The sequence below is a fragment of the Equus caballus genome, chromosome 13 (genome assembly GCF_041296265.1).
Source record: "Equus caballus isolate H_3958 breed thoroughbred chromosome 13, TB-T2T, whole genome shotgun sequence".
Taxonomy (NCBI): Eukaryota; Metazoa; Chordata; class Mammalia; order Perissodactyla; family Equidae; genus Equus; species Equus caballus.
Window position 1 is genome coordinate 7,255,760 of NC_091696.1, and position 25,520 is coordinate 7,281,279.

The window sequence follows — 25,520 nt, forward strand, 5'->3', positions numbered from 1 at the left end:
TCTTCATGCCCTGATTATTCATCTTGTCCCTGAAGCACTCGATACCATGGTCTCTCTCCAGGATGAACCAGACGTTGATGGTGGGTTGCCACCCTGGAGGTGACATGGGTTAGAGCCATGTTGGACTCCTTGTGGCCTGTGGGGTTGGGGAAGGTCCTAATGCCTGAAGGAGGAAGAGCAGACGTGGGGGAAACCCCGATGCAGGGAGTTGCGTGGCCAGGAGGGATGCAGGCCCAGATCCCCAGCAGTGCAGAGTGGAGATGGCTGGTGGCCGGCAGGGAGGCTGTCCAACCTGCGTCTCTTTGCTGGCCTCAGGATCGCTGTCATCAGCCAAGGCTGCCGGAGGCTTGTTTTCACGAGTTCTCTCAAATGCTGCAGGAGCTTAGGAGCAGGTGACCTGAACTTGAGACTTCCTGACCTGGTCTCTGAATGAAATAAGAGGAGGTGACAGGCTCTGTACCAGCAACTTTTGTGTCCGCTGAGGGTGGGGATCCTGTGAGGCCGGGGAAGCACAATTGTCCTGTCCCTGGGCACAAGGCCAGCTGCAGCGAGACAGGTTCACAGGTGGAGGGGTGATCACGGAAGGGCGTGCCCGGGCTTTGGAAAACTGGAGAAAGTTGGTCCTTGGATGGGGTGTGGAAAGAACATGAGCTATGGGTGGGGAGGAGCCAGGATGATTGACAGCTCTGAGCAGTGGAGGAAAAACTGTCTCCCCAAGTAGAGATCTGAGGTTTCCACAGTACAGTAGGAGCTGAGTCTGTCACATGGTGGTTCACCCAGATTCACAGACTGGGTGGTCACCTGGCACATTCCAGCAAAAGTGCTGCCCCCTGGAAGCCAAGGCCATCCATGCAGCTGAGCCAGTGGCCACTACCAGATTTTGAATTTTGAGGCAATGATTCCACAAAGGGCATTATAAACAGTTTGCATCCACTTGCCTTCCTAGAAAACAGGAGCTGCCTTCGAGACCTGTTCTGGCATTGGAAGCATCCCAAGGTTTCCAGGGGGTGAATACTGACTTGTCAACCAAAGGGCACGCTCCTCATTCTCTCAATGCCCATCCTGCCTCTTCCAACCCAGGGTTGTGCCACCATTTTATCCATTAAGCCCAGCCGCTGCCTTGTCAGTCCCACCCCAATACACCAAGGACACTGAACTGGGGTTCTGCAGCATCTTGGCTGAAAAAAAATGAAAGGATAGTTTCAATCCCATAGCCCCTGTCATCACCTCTCATCACACTGTACTGCCATGATCTCCTGAAGCATGTGAACCTCCGTGACCTCCCTCACAAATGTCCCCAGGCATTGCTGATGTGGCCGCATAGCATGGATGGTCAAGAGACTGTCCAGTGAATCTTACAAACTCCTCCTCCCCCAACCTCAGCCAGGAGATCACTCCTGGGTGAAGTCCTCCCATCTCAAGCACAGTGAGGCTGTGGGTTGCAGGCTTCAGGACTGGCATTCCTCTTGGGTAAAGCTTGCCCATCTGCCACTCAAGAAGACTTTGAAAGTTTGAGTGGGGACCTCATCTTATTTACCTTGTCTCCAGTGCCCAGAATGGTGTAAACAACACCCAGCACATGTGGTAGGCTGAATGGAATGAGCTAACAGAACAGTCAATGCCCTGACTAGCCCCACTTCCCCCTGAGGAACAGAGCATTTTGCCTCTCACTAAGTGACTTTCACAATTCCCCCATAAGGCCTAGTCTAAGGACACATAATTCTTGTCTTGCTGACAGTTCCCAACAGGATCCTAGAGAGGCTGTTGGTGTGCTATGGAGAATACCCCAAACCTCTTCCTTGGCCATCTCGCTTACAGAGTTGAGCTGCCAGGTGAGTCCACCAGGGGCCCCACTGGGTACAAGAGGATGACAATGGCTGCCCCTGGCCCATTTGCCCACCTGTCTTGTAGACAAGAGGCCTCTGTTCTTTGTCTCAGCAGAAGCCAGTCCAGAGCTCGCACTCTGGGCTCAGAGATCCCCAGTGCCTATCAGTCTATTCACCTTCCAGCTCATGTGAGAACTGTGAAGCCTCCACTTCCTCAAATACCCACAGCACTGGGCTTTTGCAGGTTGTGAATGAGAGAAGGCAAGTAAAGCATTACCCAGGGAACCACACTGTAATTAGTTCTTAGTACATGGTGGTGACTCTCCCTTATTTTCATTAACACCACCACCATCTTTATCGTGTGAAGTGTCCTAGAAACACCAGCACATTAATAATTAGAAGACATAGGACCTATATGGCAGGCCACTGCCTGGCTCCAATGTGCAGGTAGGAGATGAGGCCTGTTTCCAGTACCCCAGGATTGGTATTGGGGAGCTCAGGGGTGGGACGAGAGGGAGGGACACCCCCATGTTGTGCGTTCTGAATTCCAAAAACCTTGAAGTTCATTCTGAAGCCGAAGGGTGGCAGGGATGGCATCACTTTACTCTGGTGATATCAATGGTTCCTGCTCAGCACTTTGTATACCATTTTCCTGAAAGCTTGGGAAAAAAGATGTCGGTAATAAGGGCTTTATGGAGAAAAATGTAACAAGATTGAAGGGACTGAGCCCAGATGTCTTTAAAATGACTAATATCAGAGCAGATGTCCATAGCTCAGGAAAATGGGCTGTGAAGTCAGGTGAAACAAGGAAAGAGATCATATGGTTGATGGAGATACGAGAGGCAAACAGCAAGTTGTCCCTCCACTTGAGTCTGCTGTCCCATCGCGTCAGCTGAGGAAGCTGACACTGGTGGGAAATGTCCGATGAGATTTCCACAGAAACTGCGAAGACCCTAATATCCTGAAGGGGAGGGGCTGTTGATGAGCTCATTGAGAGGAGAACTGTGAAAGGGCCACAACCTTGTCAGAATTGGACATCTCCCCAATCCAGAATAAGGAAGGGACGAGAAAGGAAGAGCAGTAGATGGAGCAGATGTGCATAGAGCTCACAGTGATGCTCAATTGGATTAGACTCACTTACCTTAGAAGTGTCCAAGTGTGCCTTGGCAATCGTTGCCTCATAGGTATTCATTCATCCATCCATCTAGCCATCCATCCATCCATCCATCTATCCACCATCCATCGTGCACACATCCACAAGCCATCCATCCACCATTTATTCATCCATTCATCTATCCCTCATCTGTTCATCCATTCATTCACCATCCATCCATCCATCATCCTTCCATCCATCTAGCCATTCATCCATCCATCCGTCCACCCACCCACCTATCTATCCACCATGCATCCCTCATCTATCCATCCATCCAGTCATCTGCTCATCTATACACTATCCAGCCAGGCAGCCATCATCCATCCCTCCTCCCACTATCCATTCAAAATCCTGTCATTTATCCCCCATCCATGCAACATCTGTCCATCCTTCCATACATTGATCTATCTATCCATCTACTCATCTATCCACTATCCATCCATCACCCACCTAACCACCATCCATCCATCCACCTACCATCCGTCCACCATCCTTCCATCCTTTCACCATACATTCACTACCTACTATCAATCCATTCACCTACTATCCACCCACCATCCTTCAGTCCTTCCATCAACCATCCACTATCCATTCATCCACCCACCCACCCACTATCCATTTATTCACCATCTATCTATCCATTTACTAGGTAATTTGGGAACATAGGATAAAAATTATTATGACTGTGTTGCCGGCCCTTCCTCTGCCCTGACGCTATTGAGGGCTCCAGATCCTCTAAACCATTACCATTGTCAAGCTCTGTCCCCTGAAATCAAGTGCAGTTTTGTTCCGATGATGAGCACACATATTCATGCTATTCCCAAGATCTTGGACATGGCCACCCACCAGGATCTGGTTTCCCAGCACCAGCTCCTGCCTCATCCCTGTGTCTTCTGCGGCTCACGTTCCTTGAGAGGCTGAGGTTAAATCTCAGGACTGAATGAAACAATCCTTTCATGGGTGAGGGAGAGGGAAGATCCAGACATGGGCATATACCAGAGAAAAGGCAAAGAGAGGGGACCACTTGTCTCCTCAGGCCCAGGTGGACAAGAGTTAGGCTGGAAAGCTGACAATCACCCAGAGAGGAAAGGTGGACATGCGGAGACAAATGGGCAGAGAGGGGGAAGAAACGCTGGACTCTTCAGTGGGAGGTCAGGTGTTATGGAGGCCTGGAGCCCAGGGCTGAGTGTCAGGGCGGTCCAGGTCACAAAAATACCAAGAAGAGGCACAGGGGAGGTGAGGCTGTGATGGTCCCCGTGTAGGGACTGGTGTCATCTAGATATTTGCAGACCTCAAATATTGTTTCAACAGCACTATGGATTTTGGAAATTTATAACATGTTTGATAATAATGTGTTTGACTTTTAATATTGACCACAGTGTAGTACCTTGCAAAATATAAACACATAATAGGGACAACATTCTTCACATTAATAGGTAGACTTAAAATATGCAAAGTTCCTTCCAAACCATGACTTTGCTAAAGAAACTACATCTTAGAAAGGCTACCTGACTTGCCCATAATTTCACCAGAAGTAAGGGGTTGGCAGGGACCTATGGTGGACGAAAATCTGTCCAAGGCCTCACTGAACTGCCCACTCACGCAGCGGTCAGGAAGATGCTCTGCTCTCCCCGGGAGACATCACCAAAGACACGAGAGGAAACTCTGGCCCAAGCTCACCTGATGCTCAGAATAACAAAATTGAGACTCTAAGCCCGTGAAGGTGGCTGACCTGGGACCTGTACAGGCCAACTGCTCATCCCTACTGATATTCTCACCTCACCTTTTCAGTGTGGGTAGGAATAAACTGGGTCCCCTCTTCTCATAGCACAGAGAGCAGACTTAGCCATGCTTTCAGGAGGGAGGGCTGCATGGCCCAGTGGGAGGCCCTCTATCTGTTCCCTGCTCACCTGGCCTGCCAGCTGCCCTTTTATCCTCTGGCTTAGGCTGACCTGCAGACAGGATCCTGCCGCTCCCTCACCTTCATAAAGGCTCTTCAAGTTTGCCATGTAGCTGCTGATTATATTGTTTGGCTCCTGTGAATGGATGTTCTTAAATTTTTGTAATTAGCCATCATTACTCTTGGGTTTGATTCCTTCTGAAAAAACATATCTGGAAGGGAGAATGTCATCAGAATGGGAAGTAGTAAACATCTGCATTGAGAGTTAGCAAGATAAAACAATGGCTTCCTTGTGTGTATCCTCCACCTCCCCTTGGCCTTTATTGTACGAGCCCCAGGGATCCTCGACAAGCCCCGTCCCTCGAGCATCCCTGGAAGAGTTGGTCCAGTCCAGGCTACAGATCCCACCTTGGAGCTGACGTCCCCTCACCTCCCCTTTCCCGCCAGACCTCCTGAACTCCAAGCAAAGCCTCCAGCCAGCTCCAAACATCCCCACAAGGATGCCCACGGCTCCCATTGCAGTTGCCTTTCTCCCTGCAGGCGGAATTGATCTCCTTCCTCTCAAATGTACCCTGGCTCCTGTGTTCTGTATTCTTATCACTGCTCCCAGTGAGACCCTGGGAGACCTCGCTGACCCTCTGTACCCTTCACTTCTGTTCCCCACACCACCTGGGGCCTTGCTCAGATGCATGCCCGCAGTCCACCTCCTCCCTTTGCTGCTGCTGCCCCTTTCCTACCTCGAGACTTGGAAGTATTGGGATGAGATCTCTGACTGAAATATCCTGAGTGGCCTCTGCTTTCCCTGTCCCTCATTCCTCTTCCATTTTGCTCCCAGAACTTTCCACCAAATGCAAATGGCATCATCTTGCCCCTGTGCATGTGCATGTGTGCTTAAGTGTGTTTGTGTGCATGTATGTGTATCTGCATATGTGTCTGTCTATGTGTGCATTTGTGTATGCATTTGTACACAAATTTACATGTTCATTTGTGCACATGTATATCCATATGTAGGCATGTACACACGTGTGCACATGCACATGTGTGTATATGTCTCTCTGTGTGCATAATAGTCTCTATGTGTATCTGAGTGTGTGCATGTGCACAATTGCGTATGTGTCTCTCTGTGTTTATATTGTGCTGCAGGTGTGTCTGTATGTGAGAGTGTGTGTGTGTGCCTGGGTATGGTAAGGGGAGGCTCCACAACATTCCCACTGCTACCCGGTCCAGTTCTTGCTGAAAAGGGTGGAGGGACCTATGGTGAATGGAAATCTGTCCAAGGCCTCACTGAGGTCCCCCCTCCACTAGAGGGCAGGAAGATGCTCTGCTGTGCCTGGGAGATGTCACCAAGGACACAAGAGAAAACTCTGGCCCAGGTCCATGTGGGGCTCAGAATAACAGGACTGAGACCCTAACCAAGTGCGGGTAGGTACCCAGTTCTTGCTCCGAAGGATGGGTGATTCCACCTTTACCAGGCCCCAGAACCCTCCAGCCCTGGCCATGCTGCTCCTCTGCTGGACGTTCATCACCGCTGATGGTGGTCACGACAAAGCTCAGGTTTGACTATTCACAGTAGTCAAAGGGTGGAAACAACCCTGATGTCCACCAGCTGAAGAATGGATGACCAAATGCGATCTATCCAAGCAATGGGATAGCATTCACTCATAAAGCAAATGAAGTTCTGACACAGCTGCAGCATGGATGGACTGTGGAAACGTGATGCTGGGTGGAAGAAGGCAGACACCAAAGGCCACATATTGCAGGATTCCATTTATAAGAATGTTCAGAGTCGGCAAATCCAGGGAGAGAGGAAGTAGATTAGTGATTGCCAGGGGTCACGGAAGGGGAAGGAATGAGAAGTGACTGCTAAAGCCTGAGGAATCTTTATGGGGTGATGAAAATATTCTGGAATTAGTGAAGGGGTAGGCTGGGACTGCGCCTCTCAGAAGGAGATGGGAGGAGTTGTGTGGAGTTTCTGAACTTGACGTGGAGCGAAAGTGCAGTGGTCAGTGATGGTAGCTGGCCAAGTGACCTAGGCAATCCCCACCTGTGGCCTGGGTCCCCTCAAGGCTGACCCTAGAAGGGGTGAGTTGAGGTCAGTGAGCCCCCACAGAGGCAGCTCCCCGGCAGTGGGGAGTCATTTCCTTCTGCTGAGTTGCACAGCAGGGCCTTTTAAGTGCTGGGCTGACCTGAACTGGGTCTCTCGGGAGGAGACCAGCCTGATTCCTGCTCTAGATGGTTCTTCCCAACACCTTCTTAACTAGAGGTCAGGGGTCGAGTGCTCATCTGTGCAGACGTGGTGCTCCCATGTGTGGTGAGCATGAGTAGACATACACTGCCCTCTGACCAGCAAGTAAACAGGAACATCTGGGTCATCCATCTGGACCCCACTGAGATGGGGGGGGGGTCTCAGGGTGTGTGGCATAGAGAAGCAACTACTGAAGGGTGGCTGTGTGGGTCAGTCTGGCCCTAGGACCAGCTACAGTGGGTCAGGGGCTGTGGTTTGACCGCTGTCTTCTCTCTTCTGAGTGTCCTCTTGAAAGGAGGATTCCCAGGACCTGGAGGAGGTGCTCCCTAAAGGCGAGCAGAGGTGTTTACATGAGCTCAGGACATGACAGGTGGGCTATAGTGTCCACGCAGGGTGACGCTCTGAGCCCCTTCAGGAGAGAGCCTACCAATGAGCTGCAAGGATGACAGTTGGCTAAAGACACCGGTGGCAGCACCCCAGGACCGAGCCCATTGGGCGTTTGGGGAGGAGAGTGCTGAGCTGGCCTTTCCACCATGCAGGCTCCTCCATGGGCAGCCATTTCTCCCAACTCCCCGCTGGGCCAGCTCGGCTCCTTGGAGAGTCTCCTGCCTCATTTGGCTTCCTCCCTCCTGGTCTTTCTCAGGTATCAACCCCGAGGCCCCTCTTGCTCTCTTACCCGGCTCAGTGGCCAATTCTCAGAGGAACCAACTGAGCAAGAAATCAGGTAAACAAGCCAGAGGAGAAAGGGAGAAATAGAAGGGTCCTGTCTAGGAACGATGAACTCTATGTGGGGTCCGCTTCTTACTCTTCTTTCTGTCTGTCCACCCATTGCTTTGAGGCCACAACAGCTAGGACCTCAGACCTGGACCTGTTTGGGGTGGTTTCATTTCAGGGATGCTCCTTGGGCTCCACCCAGAATGAAGTCCACGTGGGGAGTAAAGCATGGTGGTTTGACCACAGGGACTTGAGTCCCCAGGATGCCAGCTGCCTCTCTGAGAAAGTCTGTGGTCTTCCTGGGGTCCATACAGGGTCCTGTCCCATGGGAAGTGTGGTTTGCAGGATTCGGTTAAGATTCCACTTGTTCTGCCCCATCTTGCCCATGAAGGCCCTCCCCGGACACCAGGCCCTCCAGGGTCCAGGAATCCACTGAAAACCACTGCCCAGCACAGACCGGGCACCTGGACGGCCTGCAGGCAGGGCCAAGGCTGTTGTGGTGCAGACAGTGCTGGGGCAGGTACTGGACTTGGATTCCCAGACCAAAGAAAAGACTCCACGTAGGAATTCTGTTGCCTCCCGATTAGGAAGACAGACCCTGAAAATCGCCTCTGTATGAGCCCATGGGTTGGGCACAGGGATTCTTCAGCTCTGCCCACTTGTTCTCCAGCTGGAGGGATGTGCCCTAGGGAAGTTCTGCTGAGGATTGTCACCTGTCAGATCTTAGCATCCCTACCCCAAGTCTTAACCCCTCGACCCTTGAGGACCCTGCACCCTGACCCTGGCCAGCTCACAGCCCCTTCTCTGCACAGACCCCTGGGGCTGCCACAGCAGAGGGACACCGCTGTTTAGGGGCAGGTCAGCACCAGGTGGACAAATGGCACAGGGTCCTGGAATCCCAGGACAGGGGCCTGCGGGCACAGAGGCTTCCACCGACTCCCTCCTCCCAGGCTCCTGCCTTGATGGCCTCGTGCCATTGCGGAGACAGTGGTATAAGAACTGTTATCCTTATGGAAGCTGAAAAAACAAAGCCAAGGCAGTTGTAACCTGTGATTGCCTGGACCCTGGGCACCGCCTCAACCTGTGGGGGGCTTGCACCAAGCAGGGACTCCCTACCTAGTATTTCGTTGTCAAGGAAGGAACGTACAAGTACCAGGGTGCCAGAAGTCTGCATCTGGGGTCTGCTGTGTTCAGGAGAGGCCCAGGGATGCTGGCCATCCCACCGGGGACCTTGGGCCTGTGACTTGGGAAGGTGCACTGACCCTGCATGAAGGGAGCTCCAGGCACCCCCCTGTCTCTAGGGAAGCTGGGCTGCATTCACCTCTCCCACCACAAGCAAGGAGACCCTGACCTCAGTTGGCTGGCTGTCACTGCAAAGCCCCAGGGTGATTTGGGAAACCATAGTGATGACATTACAATTGTGAACAAGGTCCCTCTTGAAGTGGCTCCCTCCCCAGGGGCAGTGCATGTGTCCAGCCAGGCCTAGGGGGAAGGGGCAGGAGCAGAGTCCCACCCAGGCTGGGATTCCAGCGTCCTGCTGTCCCCATCCTGATGGCCTGTGGAAGTCTGGTCTCCTGCCTGCACCCTCAAAGGCAGCCTCCCAGCACTCCTGTCACCACATCTAGGCAGTTGGGAATCAGGGGGCCAGGTGATCCCCACCTGCACACATGTCATCACCTCTGGGCTGTATCCGACCCTGTTATCTTCACATTCCTTCTCCCCAACCATGTGACCACCCAGAACCTGAGCTTCTTGGATGTCAGACCTGTCCCCCATTAGACCCTTGGTCAGAGCTGTAGCACCCATCCCTCGGCCTGGACCCTAATGCCCATTGGATTGGTCTAACTCTCAAGGAGAATGCAGACATAGATGGGTCCTCCTGTCCTGCCTTCTCTGGCTTGCCCACTTCCTCCCAGTTCCCAGCCCACGCGAGGGACCCCACAGACAGGCAGAGTCACCAGGAACTGCTGAAGCTCTTTATGTGGAACTAGGAGAGGGGATGCATGGCTGGGGGAGGAAGGGGAGTCAAGGTAACTGGAGGGGCAGAGCAGGTCAGGCTCTAGAGGCAGGGGCTCCTTCCATGGCCTGCAGGACAGAGGGTCCTGGTGGTGTCACCCTGGGGCTGCTGTGGGGTCCTGGTGCCCCCTGCCCTAGAAAGAAGGGAGAGGGTCAGTGAGTCCAGGACAGGGGAGGGGAGGGGGGGCAGGTGTGGGGTTCTCAGGGGTGGCAGTGTTGGGGGCACATGTAATGCTCTCAGGGCTGCTGCATGGAGGGCAGGTTCCCACTTCCACCAGGTGCATGGGTGTGGTGGAGGACAGACCCTGGCCCATTGGTCCCAAGTTACAGAGACAGAGAAAAAAAGGAGTCCCTAAATGTCCCAGGAATGATGTTCAGGGACAGACATCCCAAGTAAGGATCAAATCCCAGAAGGGATTTCAGAGCAGACAAGGCTCTGCTTGGCTCACATGAAGTCCCTCTTGTCTCCACCTTGGGGGTGCCTTGGTGACTCCTGACATTCCTTTGAACCCAGGACTCTTGTTTGCTTCAAGGGTCACTTACCCTAGTCACTTTCAGGAATGCAGCTTTCTGTAGAAACCAAGGAGATTTCAGCAATGAGAAGAGACCCTGGCCAAGGGCCCAGACCCCATCAAGCCGCAGCTCTGACACCAATAGCAGAGACCCGGAGTGGGGCCCTTGTGCCCCTGTGACACAACACAGCGCTGATGTCTCCCCCATGGGGGGGGGGGCAGGGGAAGGGGAGAGGAAGGTCATGGGGGACACAGAGGGACTTGAAGGGCACAGTGGGACACGAGGAACCTGCTAGGGACACAGGGAGGGACATAGGGGACAAAGGGACATGCAGAGTGGACACAGGGAACCTGGGCAGAGTTGTCCTCTTACCCGTCTGGACGGGCATGATGATGTTCTCCTGTGGCAATCCCTTGCGCTCTGCGAATTTCTTAAATTCTTCCAGGGCTTCCAGGCTCATGTCAGGATTTCTACCTGTAGGCGAGGTGACCAGGTGAGCCCCAGGTTCGGGAAGCAGACCCCAAGAGGAGACAGCGCCTCCCAGCACTTGGGGGGCTTTGTCCTGTAATGGCTGAGGCTGAGATGGAGGGTTTCCCCTGAAAGTATACAGATTAGGCCCAGAGGAGACAGGCCACCACCCAGGTGACAGGTTCCTATGAAGGAGGATAGCCAGGGAGACGCTCCGAGACACCGAGGGCCCCTGGGGTCCCAGGCCCACTCTCAAAGCCAAGCTGCAGGGTCACACCCCTGACCTGGAAGAAGCTGATGGCCTGGAGGAAGCTGATGGCCTGGAGGAATTGTGATGCTCTCTGGCCAGAGAATTCTTGGGCTTCACCCCAATCTGGAGGGTCATTGCCACAAGAAGACCTCTGTCAGCAACAGTGCACTCCCCAATGCTGACCTGGCCTCACACCCCAGACCCCAGGAGATGGGACTTTGCAGCTGCGTCCATATCCCCTTTGTGAGAAGTCAGCTCACTGAGGGATTTCGGACTGGCCACCCAAGGGCAGCAAATTGTGCCCGGCCCCCAAAGACAAGCAGGTGTTCATATTCCCCAGAATCAGGATTGAAGCCAGTTCCACTGGCTTCTAGAAGCAGAGCCTGTGGGGGTGGGTCAGGAGAGGTGGATCTCTGAGGACCTGGGGCAGCAGCCTCTTACCCACGAGTTTTCCTATGCGGATTGCTTTCCCTCCGAGCTGGCCCTCGCAGTAGAAGATGCGGTGGTCCTTTACTGGCAAGTCCAGGATGTGCATGTGCCTCTTTCCCCCAACTGCAGACAGACATAGAGAAAATTGGTCTTTAGTGTCTTCATTCCTGCAGAAAATATTTGAGACATTAGGGAACATTTTGGAACGTTTCAGTTTCTCGGCCACCTTAGCTCTACTGACTGCCCCATAATCCAGGTGCCCAAGCTGGTCCAGTGCCCGGGACACACTGCTGCTCAGAACCATGGACCACACTCTGGAGAGGGAGACTCCTCATGAGGAAGGTTCCAACCCAAGCAGTGGAGTCACCAGAGGCCAGAAGACATCAGAGGCTGGGGCTCTTTCCTTTGTTCTCCCAGCACCTGCCCCGCCCTGCATCCTCATCCTCAACCCTTGGTTCTCTGCAAGCTGAATTGCTAGGACCATCCAGAGGGAGGGTTTGGTACTGTCATCCCTGCTGTGGAGAGACCTGTCCAATGTCAGGACAAGGAGACTCCTGGGAAGGGAGTGGTTAGCTGCTCCTGGGAGGGCACAGGGCAGGGACTGCCAGGCAGCAGGCGGCCTCAGGGGAAGGGGAGGCCTGGGCTCTGGCAGGGAATGTGGCACAGCCTGGTCTGGACTCACAGGCGCTGTATCTGCCAGGCTCCTCAGTTTGGTGCATCACAACTCTCTTCTCGTGGCACTGGCCCCCATTCCTGGAAAACGGGAGGCAGAGGGAGAGGCTGTCAGGAAACACACTCGAGCCAACCTGAGCTCACCTGGCACATTGGCCTCTGCCCTGGTGTCCCCACAAGTGCCGTTGTCACCCCCCACAGTCTGGACTCTTTCCCTTCAAGGTCAGGGGGACATTCATTTTACCCACATCCCAAACTGGGATGGGAAGAGGCACAAAGAGGGGCTGCTCTGGGCCACCTCGCAGCCTGGGGAGAGGGAGGAGGAGGGGAGAGCAGGACCCTTGGGAGGCAACACTCACATGAAGGTGCCCATGGCCTCCAAGTCTCCATCATCCATGGCAGTGACTGTCAAGGGGGACACCTTCTTGGGCCTTTTCTCCTTAGGCAGGTCTTTGTCAGCCACCACGGCCTTCACATACCATGTCCCTATGATCTGAGCAGGGTGGGGGCCGTGAGTCCAGCACGAACATGGCCCAGAATCTCCTCCTCACCCCACTACCCCCATCCCCGGTGCATGGGCTGCAGCCGTCACCAGACATCCCCAGCACCCCAGCTGCTGTCCTCCAAAGGCTGGCTGGGTCCCATACATCCACACCCTGGGCTCTGTTAGAACCAGCCCAGCACTCAGGGCTCCCGACCCTAAACAGAGGCAGGGGGTTTCCCACCCCATGAGTCTCTTCTCTGCTGGGACCGGGCCCTGGCCCTGGATGAGTCTCTACTCCACAGAGTCCTCAGTGCCTCTGGGTTCCCAAAGTGTCAGACCAACAGTCCCTATGCTGAACCCGCTCCCCTGCTTCAGCCTCTGGGCCCAAGGAGGAGCGCTGTCTGAAGACACAAGAACAGAGCCTCCTGTTCCTCTGACCACACTCTGCAGGGAGCACAGGGTCAGAACTTCGACCTTGAGTGACACCTCCTAACACAAGGCCCCTGGTCACTGCTGGCCAACAGGTAGTCACCGCCTTTCCCCCATACCTCTCTCCCTGCCCACCCCTGGGCTCACATTCTCGTTCTCTGAGGGGAAGAACAGAGGGTCCTGAGCTTGCAGGGCTGTGATCAGGCCAAGGATGATGGTCAGGAACAGAACCTTCATCTCCAGGGGTCTGTGCTCACAGCCGCCGGCAGGTCACTGGGGTCTGGAGGAGGCTGTGCGAGGTCCTCACAGTGCTGCCCTTTATGCCCAGCTCGGCTCGTGCCCATAAACACTTGGCACTGGCCACACCCCTCCCACCTAGCATCCTGGCAATTCTGCATCAGGGGAGGTGGACTGTCATTATTGTTGGAATCTGATGAGTGATAATTAAGTGCCACCCATAGAATAAAAGACACATAATACCATCCCTTTTTCCTGCCTCCCAGGGTGCTTACTCCAAGTGAGCCATCTGGATGAGGACATTATCAGAAGGGGCAGGGGTGCATGTCTGCACTCCCAGTCATGGAGGGAAGGCCAAGGGCTTCCTTACACCCCCGCCCTTCCCCCTCCCCCAGGATCCCAGGGCGGGATCTTCTGCCAGTTCTCTGGTAACTGGCCTCTCACTGCTGAGGGGAGAGGGACAGAGCTTTACAACTACAGAGACAGGGTGTGCAATCAGCTGATTCCCACAGGGTCCCCAGAGTCCGAGCTCTCTCCTGCCCTGGGGCCCCTGCATTTGCTCATCCTGGGCCTGGGACCCTCAGGCCACATCTTCCCGGCATTGGGGGCACTATTTTATGTCTCAGGATCAGTTTAAATATCACCTCCTCAGAGGGGCCTCCCCAGGCCACAGGAGGGAGCGATCTGGCTGTGCCACCCCCTTCATTCTGGACCTCCAGGCCAGGCTGTGTTTCCCGGAGAGCTCTCATTACTCTCTGGGTTGTCTGCTCATTTCTCCCCATGAGTGTTCAGTGCCCATCTTCTCTGTTAGAATTAAGTTCCCCAAAGGGGAAGGCTTGATTCCCGGGTCTCACGAGTTCGATGGCCTGTAGGGAGGAGCTCCATCCACGTGCTAGGTGCTCTTGGTCGTTCGTTCATTCAAGAATAAACCAGTTACTGAATCTCTCTGAGCCTCAGAGGATTCCGCCCCCACAGGGGCACCCACAACTTCGATCACTTTGGATCTTTGTAAGGCTCTGCTGAGTGGGCCTGCAAAGACCCGGCTCCCCTGACATGTACAAGGCTCAATGAATGAGGGCTCCTCCCTCCTTCTGCCTGGAGTGGGACCAGGGACCAGGATCCATCAGAGCCTGTCCAAACCCCCAATACTGCAAGTTGCTTACATTCATTCTTCTAGAACCCCGACTTTCCAAAATGCTTTCACCTCCCTCCTCAGCTTTGACTGCCTCATGTACCATAAGACAGGCCTCACATCTCCTTCCCTTTGGATAAATGGGCCGAGTGAGGCACAAACAGGCCACGAGGGGCCTGTGCTCTGAGTTCATGGTTGAGCACACTTGGGCACCTGGCTCTGCTGGCCTCAGTCCTGGCTGCCTTCTGAGCAAGAATTTGGCCTTCTCCCTCCCTGACCCTGTACTTCCTGGGCTTGAATCATCTCCGCTGAGACCCACAGCTGACGTAGACCCTGTACACAGGTGCTACGGCCACACAAGGGCAGCTTTGTGCCTCTCTGGCAGAAGATTGGACACCACTGCCGATTGCACACCCCCAAGTACTCACTAAATAACAATAATAAGCCCTCTCTAATAACCCCTGGGGGATTGTACTGAGGGTGCTGACACGATCCAGTAATCAACTGCCAGCTTGGAAGGTGCTGCTGAGCAGAAAACCTTCCGTCCTGGGAGTAGGAAAGGGCGAGGTAAGTGCACTTTAGGACCAGAGATTAGTAAACATGCTGGAGTCTCTATGTCAATGGGAGAGCTTTTCCTGTGTCCTGTTCTTGTTGACTGTACCCCAGAGACCTTGATTTCCCTCATTATATGGAGTCACTGATCTAAGCATCTTATGACATTGACAAATTTAATTCCATCCTTGAAAAAGATGATGGAACACCACGTAGGGGTCATTGGGAGGACAGGGCTGCCCCCATGAACCCTATGCTTAGTGCAATTGGAGGTTTCCAGGGGCTGCCCATCGTCCACCATCTTGTGCTGTGCCACCTCAGGTGAACTCTACAGAGCTTTCCAATTGTGTGGTGTTTTTTTGGATACTGGATGTGTTCAACTGGTGGTAGACACCACTGGGAGAACAGTGGCAGGAGGGGAGACCTATCTCCGCCCCCCAGTACACAATGGCCTGAGGCATTTCTTTGGATGGCTGCATCCCGTTATGATGGGAGACCATTATACCACCCACACCATGATGACTGCCTCTACTCCACAGCTGTAGCTCTTATCACTTCTGGTGACACCTCTCACAACCTCTCCTTTGAATCTCAGAGTGGTCACAGCTCCTCACAGCTGCTACTTCCCAGATGTCTCACTAAGGGGGAAAATGTCTGGGCCTTCCTTGGCATATGGGAACAAGAAGGTTTTCATGGCACTACCAAACAATCACCAAGACTAGAGGGCTTGCTGGCTGGGATAGGTGGACATGGAGAAGGGGCAGGAGAGGAGGCAGGATGGCTGCAAATTAAGGCCCCCAGACCACCTGGAAAGCTGGGACTGCAGCTTGTTTCTACTAACCATCTCCTGTCATTATTTTAGAGATTGTGGCTGGTTACTACCCTGAAGCCTCAGTTCCATAATTCGCCAGAACAGATTTGGTTTGGAGCATGAGTGCATCAATGCAGTGCAAGGGGTGGACTATGGTTGACAGTGCTGATGGCCCACCCCCTCAGCCCACTGCACCTGTAGTTCCTGCACACTGAGAGGGTCACAGCTTCCCAACCCAATGCCTGCATCCTCTGTTCCCCTATGCTTCCTATGCACACATGGTGACACTAGAAGTGCAGGTGAATTCACCTACCGAGTCAGTAGAGACGGTAACTGATGGGCTAATAGTCCTAATGTCTTTGTTCCCCATGGGGCAGTCTTGAGATGGTTCCACCCTATTTCTCAGAGGATCTTCAGGAAGACTGAGTCCCAGTTGCCCACAATAGTGACCATCTCATTGGCATACCCTTTATTGGATTTTCTACCTTCCCCGTCTCACTTGATCTCAGACTTCTCCTCCTGGAACTGTGAGAGAATGAATGTTTATGTTTTAGCCACCTGGCTTATAGCACTGTTTACAGCAGCCTTAGGAAACAAATACAAGCCTTTACATATTAATGGTTATAGCAAATGTACATAGACTAACCATGCAAACTAAAGGACAGGGATTGGCAGAGTAGATTAAGAACCATGATACAACCATATGCTGTCTTCAAAAAACTTACTAGAAATAATAGGAGTAAGTTGGAAGTAAAAGCATGGAAAACATAAACAAAATAAATCAGTGAATTATGTTACCAGTTATCAAGGGATTGCCTCTGTAATACAACATCAATGTGTTGCCCTCCATTGTTTGCTCTGCAATAATGGAGCTGGACCCAGTAGGCATTTCTCTTTTGCACCTGGCAGGGGTTAAGCTTTGTTAGCAGAAGGCTTAGGGCAAAGGGGCTTCCTTCCTGGTTCCAGGGTGCTTCCAGGTTTTTTCATTTTCTTTCTCCTGGTGTACAACCAGCAGTGGCACAATCTGGGGATGTCCACAGGCACTCACCCACAGTGGGTGATCAACAGTGGAATCAGTGGATCCCCTTGGATAGCTTCCTAGGGGGATTGAGTGGCACCCCCACAAGTGGAATCCCGGTGAGTCCTGTAGGTATCATAACCTCAGCCCACCTGCCCCTGGGAGGGGACACAACTTTGGCACTTGCCACTGTCCGCCTACATTTCCCTACCCGCTGAACGCTGCTCTGACCATGGACCAGCTCTGGCCCTTGGCAACCGGCAAACTCCTCCACCATCCCTGAACTGCAGCCACACCTTCTCCGACAAAGTCTGAACCCGGCCTTGCAGAAGTGGACCCCTCCCACATTTGTTTGTTTCTTAGCTACTCCACTGTAATTCTGGGCTATTCTCTATAGTTCTCTTTACACTTTTATACTTAATTTTTCCTTATAGAAACTATTCCTGCTCAATCTTTTGTATAGTTTCTGTGTCCTGATTGGACATTGATTCACATAATTACATATTATTTTAAAAGCTTATAAGTGCTATGGGGAGAAATCTAAGTGGAACAAGTTGTTTAAGGAGTGTCAGGACAAGGGGATAGTTTTATTTTAAATGGCATGGTTGTGACAAGCCTCACCAAGGTGACATTTGAACACAGAATTAAAGATAATGAAGGAAATGAACCATGAAATCATCAGGTGGAAGAGCATTCCAGGTGGAAGGAACATAGAGTTCAAGTCTTTGGGTAGAAGAGTGCCTGGCGTGCACCAGGGACATAATGGAGGGCAGAGGGACTGGAGAGATTAATACAGGGAAAGAGTGGCCAGAGATGAGGTCAGAGAGAGGGTGGGACCGATTCAGTTGGGCTTGTAGGCCATGATAAGGACCTTAACTTTTACTCTGAGAGTAATAGAAAGCCTCTGGTGAGATTTTACAATGAATTTGACTTCTGGTTTTAAAACATCACTCCAGTTGCTGCATTGAGGATAAATTTGTGGGGCAAAAATAGAGGCAGAGAAACTACTTTGAAAGGTGCTCCAATAATCCAGTCCAGAACGATGGTGCAATGAGGCCTGCCAGCCATCAGGGAGTAACGGGGTGTGGAATTACATACCCACAGCAAACAAAGAGAAAACTGGTCAGAATAAATGAAATGATTTCTTCACTAATGGCCGGTCTACATATGTATTGTTGGAAAGTCCGCAAGGCCAGAAAAGAAAATCCTTTGTATAAAAAATGATTCCAACGAACTGTAAGTCAAACCACATCCAACACACACAGATTCTAGAATTAGTTGACATGCCAAGAAAATCGCAAAGGAATAGTCTTTCAACAAGCAGTGTTGGGATAACTGGATATCCACATGTGAAAGAACTAAGTTGACCCCCTACCTCACACCATATGCAATACGTAAGTCAAAATGGATCAGGAATGTAAATGTAGGATCTAAAACTACAAAACCTCTAGAAGAAAATGTACAAGTAAACTTCATGGCCTTGGATTAGGCAATGGTTTCTTACATATGACGCCCAAAGTACAAGCGACTAAAGGGAAAATAGGTCAATTGAACTTCATCAAAAGTAAAACTTTTGTGCATCAAAGGACATGGTCAAGGAAGTGGAAAGACAACCCACAGAAGGGGAGAACATATTTGCACATCTTTACATATCGGATGAGGGTCTACCGTTGAGTATATATAATATACTCTTGCAACTCAATAATAAAAATACAAATAGCTCAATTGTAAATGGACAATGCCTTTGGATAAGCATTTCTCCAGATTAATATGCAAATGGCCAGTAAGTACAGGTAAAGATGCTCCCCATTATCAGTTGTTAGGGAAATGCAAATCAAAACCAGAATGAGATATCACGTTACACACACCAGGATGACTGTAATAAAAAAGTCAAATAATACCAAGTGTTGGTGAGGATATGGAGAATTTGGAACCCTCACTCATTCACTGCTTGCCAGTGGGAATGTGAAAAGGTAGAGTTGCTCAGGAAAATAGTTTGGCAGTTTACACTGATGAATAGATCAACAAAAATGATATATGAATACAATGGAATATTATTCAGCTGTAAAAAGGAATGAGGTATTGATACCTGGTACAACATGGATGAACCTTGAAAACATTATGCAAAATGAAAGAAGCCAGACCCAAAATACCACCTGTTGTGTGATTGCATTTATAGGAAATGTCCAGAATAGGCAAATCCAGAAGGACAGAAAGTAGATTAATGAACGCCAGTGGCTGGGGGGAAGGAAGTATGGAGTATGACTGCTAATGGGCATGAGGAACGTTTTTATGGTAATGAACATATTCTGGAATTAGCATCGATGATTGCACAACCTTGTGAATATATTAAAAACCACTGAATTATACGCTTTTTAAAACTTAAGATTATTTTTTAGAGCAGTCTTAGGTTCACAGCAAAATTGAGGGGAAAGCATAGAAATTATTCATATGTCCCCTGCCTCCACACATGCATGGCTTCCCCCATTTTCAACATGTCCCACCAGAGCGGTAAATGTGTTATGATTGATAAGCCTACATTAGCACATCATACTCACCCCAAGTCCATAGTTTACCTTAATGTTCACTCTTGGCCTTGTTCATTCTATAACTCTGGACAAGAGAATAAGATGTATCCATCTTTAGGCTATCATACAGAGTATTTTCAATGCCTTAAAAATCCTCTGTGCTCTGCAGATTCACCCCTCTTCCTGCCCCCATCAATCTTCAGCAACCACTTGGGCATTTGTTCAGATCTTTCACTCATTGATTAATGAGGTTGTTTGTTTCCTTATTATTCAGTTTTAAGTGTTCTCTATGCATTTCATATATCAGTCCTTTATGAGATGTGTTTTTGCAAATATTTTACCGTAGTCTGTTACTTATCTTCTCAATCCCTTGTTATCATCTTTCACAGAGCAGAAACTTTTTACTTTTAATGAAGTCCAATTTATCCATTTCTCATGGATTGTGCCTTGAGTTGTGTCTAAAAAATCATCAACATACCCAAGGTCATCTTGGTTTTCTCCTATGTTATCTTCTAAGAGTTTTGGAGTTTTCCATTTTACATTTAGATGCATGATCTATATTGAGTTAATTTTTGTGAAGGGTGTAAGATCTGTGTCCAGATTCATATTTTTGCAGGTGGATGTCCATTGTTCCAGCAGCATTGATTGAAGATCTGATCTTGGCTCCAGTGTATTGCCTTTGCTCCTTTGTCAATTCTCAGTTGACTATATTCCTGTGGGTTTATTTCTAGACTCTCTATTCTATTCTATTGATTGATTTGTCGTTTCTTTCACCAATATCACACTGTTTTGATTACTGTAGCTTTCTAGTAAGTCTTGAAGTCAAGTAGTTTCCAACTTTGTTCTTCTCATTCAACATTGTGTTCTCTATTCAGAGTGAATTATACACTTTAAAATGGTGAATTTTTTGGTATGGAAATTAATATATAAATAAAACATATTTAAATCAACTCCTCAGAGAAACCTCCCAAGGCCACACTATGGAAGATGCTACCCCACGGCACTCCCTGCACTTCTGTCTCTGTCACTCCCCTGGCAGTGTCTGTTGAGGACACATCTCTCCCTAGGGTTACCCTGCTCCTTGACTGCAACCCTGGTGATGATCAATTTTCCCATGGAGTAGGCTTGGTAATGGCTGTCACCAAAGATGTCCACATCCTAGTCCCCAGAGCCTGTATATGTGTTACCTTCATGGTAAAATTTGCTATCCCAGTGTGATTAAGTGAAGAATCTTCAAATGGAAAGTTACCAACCTCTGTGGGCATCTGGAACTTCCAGGACCCCACACTCCCGAGCGTAGACAGGGGCTAGAGGAGAGAGGCCACAGTGTCTCCTGTATAAATTAGGGCGCTTGAAGTCGGTGATCCACATGACTGCAAAGTGTCTGTAGGCTTTGGCTCTCCATCAATGACCCACTATGCTTCAAGACCCTGGGATAATGCTTCCCAGACCTTGAAGGCCTGTGGATTAGGGAGAGGTTCAGGGACTTTGGTGGATGAGGATCGGGCTAGAGAAGGACATGCCAGAGCACGATGCAGCAATGCCAAAGTAGAAGGAAAGATGGTTTTTGTTGGGGTGCTCTTTTGGAAGTCGAGGCAAGTCATTGTCCTAGCTGAGGCAAGGATGCCTCGTGAGTGAAGATGACGCCGAAGAATGAACACATGGGCGGGGGGAAGGAAGCTTCCAAAGCCCCTCATACTGTCCTTGGTGTCGTAGGTCCCACCGAGAACCTAGAGAGTCACCGTCTTGAGAAGCTCCAGTAGAGGTGAATGTGTGGTTTTGTGCTGTCCCTGCCGTGGCTTCTGTCCAGTACTGGCCACTGGGGGGAACCTCCAGTGTCAGGGGGGCCCACTGAGCTGTGCTGGAGCAACTGAACAAAGGAGGAGTCATGTGGAAGTCACCCTGCCCATCCCCCCGCCTCAGAACCTGCTTGCACCTCCTATTACTAGCGTTCGTCTCCACCATTGCAGCAGGTCAAAAGCAGGAAGGAGAAACCGAAGATCCCCCTATTTACTCATTGAGCAGCTGTGTGCCAAGCCCTCACCCTGGGCCAGGAGCCCTGGTCGGCCCTGGGGTGGTGCTAAAAAGTGCCTAGTGGTCCCTGAGCCCCAGGAGCTCAGTCTGGAGGGAGACGGGCAAAAGCACCACATCCGAGACATGTGAAAGAGAAGAGCATGAACTGGAACGACAAGAAAGAGTGTCCTGCAGGGAGGGCTGGGGTCTCACAGGGTAGGAGAGTATGAAAGGCCTCCCCGGGGTGACATTGGCTGTGAGCAGAGTGACAGGAGGAGCCAGCCCTGCACAGGCCGGGAGCAGTGTGCCAGGGAGAGGGCACTGCTGGTGCAGAGACGTGCAGGCCTAAGCGAGTTTGCCAGAGGAGGTTCGAAAGGCTGGCAGTGTGGCTGCAGAGAGCCTGGAGGAGAGCGGAGGGAGGAGGGCAGGCCAGACCCAGGGCCTGGGAGGCAGCGCGAGGGATCTGCTCCTCCTGGACTCCATTGCTCCCAACCCTGCACCTCTCAACTACAAATACTGACGATCTCGCCATCTCTGTGGGCCAGGGACGCCAGCACCGCTGAGCTGGAGTCTCTGCCTCCTGGCGTCTTGCAGGTTGGGGCTGTGGCCTCAACTGAGGCTGTGCTAGGGTGAGATTTGCTATGGAGATCACTCCCGTGGGCGTGGTCATGATCAGCTTCACTGAGAGCTGAGCTCCTTGCTCCCTGTTGGCCAGGGCATGCCCCTGGTTCACCCCTATGTGGCCTCTACATAGGGGAGCTCAGGACATCCATGCATGGTCCCCAGGTCCGTGGGTAAGAGAGACTGAGAGAGGGGCTGGCCCCGTGGCCGAGTGGTTAAGTTCGCGCGCTCCGCTGCAGGTGGCCCAGTGTTTCGTTGGTTCGAATCCTGGGCGCGGACATGGACATGACACTGCTCATCAAACCACGCTGAGGCGGCGTCCTACATACCACAACTAGAAGGACCCACAACGAAGAATATACAACTATGTACCGGGGCGGGGGGGGCTTTGGGGAGAAAAAGGAAAAAATAAAATCTTTAAAAAAAAAAAGAGAGAGACTGAGAGAGAGAGAGAAACAAAGGGGGCGAGAGAAGGAGGGAACACAAGAGCGGGAGGAAGTGGGAAGGACAGCCTGGGGAATGAGATCTGGAGGGCTGATCTATCGCTTGTGCTGTGCTCTGTCGGTCAGAGGCCAGTCCCTGCCCACTGAGCGGCTCCACAGGGGTGTGTTGGACAGGCAGTGACATGCATGCCTGCCAGGGCCACACTGACCGTGAGTGGAGTGTCCCGCGGTGAAAGGCTCGCTTCCTCCCTGGGCTCGTCCTGGGCTGAGCTCCGATCCTCCTCCCTGGGAGTGTTACTCATCGGGACCAGCTCTGCTCTCCAGGTTTTCCTGGACTCCATCTCCTCAGAGGGAGGTGTACACGGAGGGGCACTGAGGGCCGAGAAAGCAGGGTCCCCCTCCCCACTCCCAGCTCCTTCTCTTCCTGTCCCAGGAGGGCTGAGGCCTCAGGAGCCTCTCCTCCCTGCTCCCCACCTTCTCTACCTTCAGAGCGCCTCGGCTCACCCTATGAAGAAGGCCAGGGAGAAGTTTCCAGGTGGGAAGGCCTTTCTGCATGCGAGCCCCAGAGAGGACAGGGAGCCCCCACAGGGCTGGGCTTTGCCCCTCAGTCAGCTGGGACCCTCTGGGAGGCAGCAAGGCCTGGGGCCAGGGCCTGGGCTGGTGGCAGGTCTCTAACCTCCCCACAATGCGCACCTGCCTGGTCTCTCCTGAGTGTGTACAGACCTGCACGTGTGCACAACCGTCCAGACCCCCAGGGATGCGTGGAGCCCGTCAAGTCCTTGTGTCTGTCTCACTGCCTGGTTCTTCCTCTCCACTTTCTGGCTAGTTCGTGGCTCTGTTCTGGATCCAACCTCAGGCAGCTACAAAGTTGACCTTCCATGGCAGCTTGCTGCTGAGATGGCTCCAGTTTCCAGAAATGCTCAGGGGCTGGGGATTCCCCACCTGTGCAGAAACCAAGTAGGCAACTTCTGACAGGGAAGCAGCCGCCTTCAGGCTTGCCCTTGTCACAGGGCCCTGACACTGAGGGTGTGGGGGCCGGGAGCTGCCCTGGGTGAAAACACCACAGACTCTCATTGGTCTCCCTCAGCCTCAGATGCTCCTCGGTGGGCTGTGTGCCTTCGGTCTCTTGGCAGAGTGCTGAACTGGTGGTTTTCTGCCAGCTTCTCCAGAATGGTCATTGCTGTGCGGGAGGCGGATTTGCTGAATTCCTCGCTCCACCATTCCGTGTGTCCTGCCAGCCCACCCTGAGGACGTTTGGAAGGCACATCCTTCCAGCAATCTGAGCACCCAAGATGGAGACTCCGGGGCCTGGAGGATTTTGAGAAGAGCTGGTGGGAAGGCAGTACTGCAAAGCTTTTTGCTTCCGGAAAGCTCTCTGGGGTCCTCAGCATTTTCCTGTTTTGCATCAAAATCCTGAGATCTTGAAAATGCCAGCAAGGTTACAACGTGGGCCCCAAAAACCACTGTCTCTGGGCATCCAACACCAATCAAATATTCGGAATTGCTTGTCACTTGAGATGAGTGGAAAGGAATCGGGCAGGTGGGGTGGAGGGGTGGTCTTGGACCCCACTTTGTGTTGGAAGGACAAATGCCATGCAGATGAGTCTTTCTCTGGGCAGAAGGGCGGGACCTTTGTGGAGAGCCCAGCCGCAGACACTGCTGTGGTCACACTCCTGTTCCCTCAGCCCACCTGAGTGCCCCTGCAGCTGGGAGCCAGTGCCCAGGAGACTGATAGCGGCCCCCTGCAGTGCCTGCATCCCTCCTCCCTGCCTGAGGGCTCTCCTGCCCCATGGGCCCTCCCTCTCCTGCAAGGCTGTGCGGCCTTGTGCAGGAATGCCCTGGGGTGTTCCCTCCACCTGAGGGGACCGAGCCAGTCCAGGCAGGACCTGGTCTCCTGCTGGGACAGAGTGATGCTCACCACAGTGGTGCTGGTTCTTCGGGCCCCGCTAAGGCTTTAATCCTCCAGGCTCACTCCTCGCATCCTCCTTCAGGCTTCCTGGGAAGACCTGCAAACAATTTCCCCTCCATCCTCCTCTGCATGGGTACCAAACTCTGCTGAGACGCCACACTGGCCGTGTCTCTGGACAGGCTGTACAGCCTTCTGGACTTGAGCTTCCTCGCCTGGAAGATGCTGACAAATGGCCTCCCTCAGGGAGTCATCAGGCGGGACCCAGTGTATGACGATGCAAACCACTGCAAAGAAAGACGCCAAGTGATCCTAAGTGAAAGTGCCAGCCTTGCAAAAGAAGCAGGAGCTCATGAGGCCCAGGGGGGAATGCGGGCAGCCTGTCCCAATGACGCGGACAGTCCCGGATGGATGACGGTGGCCTCGCAGGGCAGGCCCCCGAGCAGCAGAAGAGCCATTGGATGAGGAGGGACCAGGACAGAGGCTTCCAAGGAGGAAGATTGAAGTGCTAGGAGGTGAAAGAGGCCTTAGGAAAAGTGTGAGCCCTAGAAGATGTTTCCTCAAATGCCATTGTTGGTCAGAAAAATGGTGTCACCAAGCCCCAATCCATTGAATTTCTTCTTTGTTGGTTTTAGGAATCAGTGCACACTTGTAATCAGAGCCCATGTTTTGTTCAACATAGGGCATATTTCTTTGTCCTAACTTTTCCTTCTTTTCTTGTTCTAGCAGAGGAGCCGTGCACGTGTTCTCTCCATTCTTTCCTGTGGATGACTGGCCTCTCTGTTCAGAAGCGGATTGCTGGTGCTCATCACTCCCCCTCACCCGAGAGATGGCCGTCTTCCATGTCACACAGCAGATGTGAACCGCGGGGACAAGGGTCACACCGGATCACACTCACTGGTGAGGTCACATTGCTGGGTGCACAGCAGGGACCAGAGGATTTGGGCTGAATGAGTGAAAAGTATGAGTGAGAGTAGAAATGAATGAATGACTGAGTGAGTGAGTGAGTGAGTGAGTGAGCGAGTGAGTGAAGGAAGGAAGGAGGGAATGAAAGCCTCAGTGAATGAGTGAGGGAGGGCCTAAAGCCACAGCAGCTGGGATCCACCGAGGAGGAGACTTGATTTCTGGTGGGCTCCGAGGCTGTCACAGCACAGGCCCTG

At 52.1% G+C, this 25,520-nt stretch overlaps 2 protein-coding genes across 52 annotated transcripts in view; one reads left to right on the forward strand and one right to left on the reverse strand.

Moving 5' to 3' along the window:
* LOC138917078 (heparan sulfate glucosamine 3-O-sulfotransferase 4-like) overlaps positions 1 to 25,520 on the forward strand; it is a 103,040-nt gene that overhangs the window by 73,642 nt on the left and 3,878 nt on the right. For 13 of the 50 annotated variants that reach the window (XM_070231506.1, XM_070231505.1, XM_070231507.1 and 10 more), the window contains 3 exons: positions 1,739 to 1,832; positions 1,912 to 2,087; positions 4,586 to 5,158. In XM_070231506.1, coding sequence (XP_070087607.1) covers positions 1,739 to 1,832; positions 1,912 to 2,087; positions 4,586 to 4,700 — 385 coding nt within the window. In that variant the 3' untranslated portion in view covers positions 4,701 to 5,158. Of the gene's footprint in view, positions 1 to 315; positions 393 to 1,738; positions 1,833 to 1,911; positions 2,115 to 4,585; positions 5,658 to 7,767; positions 7,849 to 11,770; positions 16,636 to 19,993; positions 20,328 to 25,086; positions 25,261 to 25,520 lie in introns of those variants that run through there. The other 37 variants (XM_070231539.1, XM_070231533.1, XM_070231538.1 and 34 more) reach the window with 12 other exon arrangements.
* LOC138917080 (odorant-binding protein 2b-like) lies at positions 9,801 to 25,220 on the reverse strand. Of its 2 annotated transcripts, XM_070231553.1 has the most exons (8): positions 23,178 to 25,220; positions 16,145 to 16,356; positions 12,546 to 12,679; positions 12,197 to 12,267; positions 11,527 to 11,637; positions 10,740 to 10,841; positions 10,398 to 10,424; positions 9,801 to 9,988 (listed from the first exon to the last, which is right to left on the reverse strand). In XM_070231553.1, exons 2-7 carry the CDS (start codon positions 16,199 to 16,201, stop codon positions 10,399 to 10,401), a joined length of 501 nt encoding a protein of 166 aa, XP_070087654.1. In that variant the 5' UTR covers positions 16,202 to 16,356; positions 23,178 to 25,220; the 3' UTR covers positions 9,801 to 9,988; position 10,398. The 2 variants fall into 2 exon arrangements, 1 of the variants encoding a protein (XP_070087654.1); XR_011424525.1 differs by lacking the exons at positions 10,740 to 10,841; positions 11,527 to 11,637; positions 12,197 to 12,267; ... (1 more) ...; positions 16,145 to 16,356; positions 23,178 to 25,220 and having other exon boundaries at positions 9,801 to 9,983; positions 10,398 to 10,532.

Coding starts and splice junctions, on each gene's coding strand:
- LOC138917080 (XM_070231553.1), bottom strand. CDS start 16,201: ATGGGGAACAAAGACATTAGGACTATTAGCCCATCAGTTACCGTCTCT. Junction 12,680..16,144: donor TTACCGTCTCTACTGACTCG/GTAGGTGAATTC, acceptor CACCCTGCTCAG/ATCATAGGGACATGGTATGT. Junction 10,425..10,739: donor CATCATGCCCGTCCAGACGG/GTAAGAGGACAA, acceptor TGGTTTCTACAG/AAAGCTGCATTCCTGAAAGT.